The following is a 6500-nucleotide window of genomic DNA, read 5'->3' on the forward strand; positions in this document are numbered from 1 at the left end:
TCCTCTACTCTCTCTCTCTCTCTCTCTCTCTCTCTCTTCTCTCTCTCTCTCTCTGCGCTCGACGAGGATGCCGCTAACAAAAGCCAAACGTCGCTGCCTCCGCCAACGAAGCCGAGAATCCCTTAACGGCGATGCCGACGACCTTTGCTTCATCCTATCGCACTCCACCTCTCCCAACAACACATCTGATTTCCCAAAATGGCGCCAAAACCCTAGAACAATAGGGGAAGAAGCTGATCGGCAAAGACATTAGGGATAGGCATCAGAGGAAGGAGAGGCGCCACTAGCGATTTAACGGAGACAGTGGCGCCTCTCCTTCCTCAGAAGCCTATCCCTAATGTCGACGGAGCTCCCCTCCGCTCCTCAATCTGATATTTCACTCTTACATGTGCTTTACTCTCGGCCTCTCAATCATCAACCCATGAGATACTCTCATGGATCCCCAAACACCTCGTGGCCACCGCAGATTTGGCGTTTCTCAAATTCTTGAGAGCTTATTCTGATTACGCAGAGAAATCTGGTGATGATTTGGTGGCGAAATTGATGGCTGAGGTGATATCGTTGCTTTATTGGTAAGTCAGCGGGGTCGACAAGAGTGGCGGTTGGGTTTGTCGTTGTGGTTGTTTATCAGTTTAGGTGCGTGGTTTGTTACTCAAGTGTGGGGTTATAGATTTGTTGATAAGTGGTTTTGAATTTGGTATCAACCACGCTTGTCTTCGTTCAAGTTGGTATCAGAGCATGTACCTTTTCAATTACGTCTCCCATGAGCCTAAATTTGGATTCATAAAATTGCCATCGGAAAAATTCAGATTGGCTTCATACAATACCAAGTGTGTGCAGTGGGCTTTGGACCGCATAAATTGGGCCGAATCGCATCACTGCTTTTCGATTTCGGAATTGGACCGAATGAATTCCACATGCAGATCTAAAAAGTTAGGTTACACGTGAGTGGGACTGTTGGAGAGGAAAGATCCTACATCAGAAAATAGACAAATAAAATATAACGTATAAGTGGATGAATCATACCCAATTGTACAGACACCTTTTGTGATTAAAACCCAACACCTTAAAGATAGTTAAGTTAGGACAGTATCAGTACAATGGTGATTCATGGGACACGCTTGTCTCTGTTCATGTCAGAGGACCACCGACCCGAGAAGATGACGTCATCTTCTCCGACCACTTCAACGAGGGACCACCATCTATCTCTCCGTCTCAACGTCGTGGTCAATCCAGTGATAGTTGGTCATCCATCCGGCCTTCAATGGAGAATGAAGATTGACGCTGAAATGTTCAGAATTCTCTCTGGCGTTTTGACGTTTTCGGCGACTCCAGCGTTCGATTGACCTGCATGTGGTGTGGGATTGAATCCTCTCTTCATTTTTTATGTTCTGGGGTAATTAATTTTCATTTTTTGCTAGGTTTTGATAATGATTTGCGTTTTTGGGTTTAGGGTTCGTTCTAAGTTCGACGCCGGCGACTCTTCTGAAAATTCCGGGCTTGGTTTCGAGTTTCTGAGGTCCTTTCCAATTCAACAAGATATATTGAAGTTAGACTTGAAAATGTCACTGCTGAAGTCGTGTACGATGTCGTAAAATCTCTATAGTGATTACTGCATGTGAATGAAGAGAGAACCAAAACCTGAACAAATTGCTGGTTCTATGAGACTAGGATATACCAACTGATGGAAGATGTCTTTTTTCCTGGTATACGGAGTAATATAAGAAGTTTTGTCAACAACTGAATTAAACTCGATCACCTTCCATAATTTGGATTCAGTGTTTTGCATGATTATAATTATCCAGCCATGCATGTAAGGCTTAATCATAGGAATGTCTGAAGTCGAAATGAATTTTTAATTTCCTTCCTATACCACTGGTTCATACCATATATGGACTCCATACCTCACCGGCAATTAGGCAAACGATGCTTAAGGTCTAATTAGCCGACGACTGAAGATGATGGAGTCTAAAATATGCATCTAGCTAATTAAGCAAACCGAAAAATAGATCGATTGCAAGACGTAGCTAATCATTAGACCGTGTATTAATTTCACAATTCGGCCCCATTGCTTCAAAATTAAGAAGATGATTGCAATAACGGCGCTTTCTTTCCACAAACCAAGCACACTCAATATGGTACAAATTAAACACCAAAACAAAGCTAAAACCAAAAGCTCACATCTTACTACTTTATACTACTTCTTCCCCCTTCTCACATGTTACCCCTTTGCCCTTCACTAAGCCGCAGAAGGGACATTCACATACTGGAAAGCACCGGCTTCAGATAGAGCCTCAATGAAAGGCTGCATGTCCACCGCTTGCTCAGCCTCTACCGCCGCAACCACAGTGCTGCTCTGCGGCTTCTTGTAGTCCAACGACTCGTCGTTGTAAATCTCCCACCACTTCTGCACCAACATCTTAATGTCCTCCCTCTCCATGTTCTCTTCCTTCCCAGTATACCTCCATGGCTTTGATCCCTGCATTTTCCAGATATTAATAATCTTGAAAATTCAGCAAAAAGTAACAAAAATTAACACAAATGTTGATAGTAATACTCACTGCCGCACAGTAGTGCACGACTTTCACTTTCTCGAGCTGAACATTCTCGGGGTGACGCCACAACATGGCCAGTACCAAATTGTAAACGTTAGGGATCGGCTTGTAAATATCCCTGAAATACATGTTCAAGAAATCCTGCTCGGCAAACGGCGTCGTCGGAGCGACCCTGAGTGTCTTCAACAGATCTTGGTAGGTCAAGACGCTGGGCTCGAATACGAACATCCCAGCGTTGAAGTAGAGCGACGGCGGTGGGCCAAGTTCGAAGTCCCACTTGACTCTCTCCGGGCACTGCTGGCAGTACCCGATCTTGTACTGCGGCGTGTGGCTCCAAGTCTTCTCGCAGAAACAGTCCATGACGGCGTAGAAGTTGCCGTCCGGCAGGTCAAACAGGTGGTCTATATTGTCGTACACCTGAATGTCCCCGTCCAGATATATCATCTTGTCGTATTCCACAAACTGCAAGAAACCACCGACACAAGGGTATTTTCGTCAGAACAAGAAAACTTTTGACCTACGTGTAGGGCAAACAATCCAACATGAGCCACATAATATGATACGTACCTCCCATATACGAAGCTTGGAGTAGTTGATGACGTAATAGGCCATGGCGAACTGTGTCTGGTTCTCCGGCGGGTAAACGGGCTCGATTTCCCGGACAATGCAACCCTGCGACTCAAGAATGCGGCGGTGGTCTTCAGGGACGTCGGGCAAGACCGCAACGACTAAAGGGTACGCCGTGTTGACCTTCCTCAAGCCCTTGGCCAACCCGACAACGCCTTTCACGTAGTCGCCGTTGCCGGCCAAGAAAGTGACGTAAGCACGTCTCGGAAGAGTGGCGGGTCTTGTGAGAGCCGTGGATTTCGGGACGGCGGGAACGAGCTCGGGAGCCATGTTCGGTTATCTCAGAGAGATGAAGAACTTAAGGTGCGAGATGGGAAGATAAAGAGAGAGAGAGGCAGGGAAGCTGGTATAGAACTGGTGAGAGCTCGGCTGGGTTTGCTGGGTGTTTGGTAATCGAAGGGGAAGGTGGGTGGGGGTTAAATAAGCGTGAAATGAAATGTAAGATCAACGAAATTGTTGCTAAATGCACGGAATTTGGAGATACAGTTGAGGTGGCTTCCGTACGCGTGGCGGGATGGGTGATCGGACGGTGGAAGCTCGTGGAGGGAAACTTCTGGAGAGGGCCCGAGATGAACTGGTGTAGAAGACGCTAGAAGGTCTATTTCCAAAACGTTTGAGAAGGAATTGGACAATAGAAGTCTCTTCCTCAAAAAAAAAAAAAAAAAAATGTTGGGTAAAATAGAAGTAGAAATCCGATGCAATTGGGTTTGTAGCCACGTCTGGGGTTCGAGTTAAAATTAAACCAATTCCAGAACATTTTTGTTTGAGTAAAACTGTTGTTTACTTATTTCCCATTTCAAAACAAATTAACAACTTTTTTCATCGATGATTAATAGAGGACAAGAAAATGAAACTAAACTAGAGTCACATCGATCTACTATGACCAACATTTAATTCATGATGAGTTTGTGAAGGACAATCTATAACACATTTAATGAATGTTCAACGTTCATCAAAATATCAGCCACAAATATAATTTTGTTTTCCAAATATTTTAAACTAATTAAGAACTTAATCGATCCTCAAAGGAGTACAAAAAAAAGGGGTCCCATTTGATATTGTGAATAAGGATTTTGAGTTCATTTGTCGGTGAGTTGTACGTGATCTGGTTAATTAAGAAGTTAATTAACAACTTTGAGACAATTTTGAGGTTATGGGTTTAAACGTCATTGACATATGTAAGAGTAAGCTTGTGAGTTATTTAATAATTTTTTTTTTAAAAAAAAAGATCTTGAGTTCATTTGTGATTATTACCATAAATCAAGGGTGATGCTATTAATGCACTTTATTTTGCTATTCACACACCTTTGTTATTTTCTTATTACTACAATTCAATTTTAGTTAAAAACTTACCGTTTAAATTTGTTTCATGATTGACTTTCATTATGAGGGGTGTCTAATTAACAAAATGGGGTGTGTGAATAGCATCACCCTATATGAGTGCCCCGTTATTCAGCGGAGCTTATAGATTACCGCTTGTCAGGGCCGGCCTTGTGTGCTTAGAGGCTATAGGCGAAATTTTTTTTGAGGCCCCATACTAAATGTTTGGTAAAAAATCAATATACTATATAAAGGTCATTTATAATCACTCATTATATATATTAAATAATTAAGAAAATAGTTATAACTTTGTTCTGAATGAAAAAAGTTTGATGAACTACGTTACGATAAAGGATCAAAAATTATAAAATAAATATTATTATATTAAGGTAATAGGAAAAAGTTGTATCAAATAAAATTTAAAAATGAAATAGGATGTCAAATACCCAAGAAATTTTGGTGTAAAAGATATGAATTAAAAGTATAAACAACTTCATTTGAAGGGAAAATTTTAAGAACAGTACATGACAAATCCACTCCTAATTTTGGTGTTTCAAATTTCAAAACAATCATAACGGTACATGAACTTGTAATCTCAACCGAAAATATGTACATATCGTTACATTCTCCGTTATCTAACGTGTTTTTTGTTAAACTTTGAGGGGCAAATCCGTCACTCCTTAATTTAGCAGTAATAAATTATTAAAATCAATAATTAAATTAATAATTAATAAGGAGAGGGAAATAAGAAAGGAAAAAATATTGTTGTCTCTCTTTTTCTTCCTCGTTCAAACCCAGCATACACAAAAATAGCAATCGAGGTACACAAAAATAGCGATCGAGGTAATTATGACTGTAAGAGGAAGTTGGAAGATTTGATTAAAAAAGTTTTTGAGAATATATGGTCTGAGTTTACAATATTAAAAAATTATATAAATAGAAAAAAATATTCACAAAAAAAAGTATATAAATAGAAAAAAAGAAAAAGAAAACATAATATAAAGAAAGAGATAATAGAGAAAACCCGAAACCACCTTTTGAAAAATGAGAAATTACATAGATCGAGTTAACGGTGTTATTGACGGCATGTGTTAAAAGTGTGCCGACTTTTAAACGTCATGTACTATTTTGATTGTTTTGAAACCTGAAACACCAAAATTGAGAGTGGACTGTTTGTCATGTACTGTTCTTAAAATTTTCCCTAATTTTAATACAAATTTAAAGAAATAGTAAAATAAAAATAAAATAAATAAAAAATGTAAAAATATATGAATGACCAAATAAATGAAAGACAATAAAAAAGCTAAAACAAAAAAGATGAGACTTGATCCTAGAAACTATGAGATGTCAGGCGTACTACTTACCACCAGAACTAATTCATCTCTTCTTAGTAGGCCCCTACACCAGATGTTATATAGAGGCCTTTTGGAATTGGAGGCCCTAGACCTGGGCCTTGCCCGTCTTGCCCCAAGGCCGGCCATGCCGCTTGTGTAACCAAAATTCTTAACAGACGTGGTCTTCCCATGCAATATTCAGTTATTAGGAAATTCAGTTGTTCCTTTTTCTGATTTCATATAGAGAAATTTTAAATACACACCCCTAATATCTTAATACACACACCTTACTTAATACACCACCTATCAAGTTTTTCATTTAAGTATTATACTTAATACACATCCCAAACTGCCTAAAATGCCATGAATTTATGAAATATTCCGTTATTTAATATAATTAATATATATTTACTATTTGGTACCTCTTTTTACATATTATTTCGTCTAATTTTTGCTAGAAATTTGTGGTTATCATCGTTCAATTTATAATCAAATGATTATTATTATATCCCAACTCCAAATCACCAATACAAGTTTTCAAAATTCACAAATTAGTACAAGTGTAGAAGTACAGTAGCTATTAAACATAAATAGCTAGTTATTCGATAAAACATGTCATGATAAAAATGCAGTACTTGACAATATGATCTACAAGATCAAAACT

At 39.2% G+C, this 6500-nt stretch overlaps 1 protein-coding gene across 1 annotated transcript; it reads right to left on the reverse strand.

Moving 5' to 3' along the window:
• Positions 1–2029: 2029 nt before the first annotated feature.
• LOC101294210 (galactinol synthase 2-like) lies at positions 2030–3595 on the reverse strand. The gene is made up of 3 exons (XM_004288305.1): positions 3123–3595; positions 2562–3017; positions 2030–2479 (listed from the first exon to the last, which is right to left on the reverse strand). The coding sequence occupies exons 1-3, from the start codon at positions 3450–3452 to the stop codon at positions 2240–2242; spliced, it is 1026 nt and encodes a 341-aa protein (XP_004288353.1). The 5' UTR covers positions 3453–3595; the 3' UTR covers positions 2030–2239.
• Positions 3596–6500: the final 2905 nt, after the last annotated feature.

Source organism: Fragaria vesca, linkage group LG1 (genome assembly GCF_000184155.1).
Source record: "Fragaria vesca subsp. vesca linkage group LG1, FraVesHawaii_1.0, whole genome shotgun sequence".
NCBI classification, from domain to species: Eukaryota; Viridiplantae; Streptophyta; class Magnoliopsida; order Rosales; family Rosaceae; genus Fragaria; species Fragaria vesca.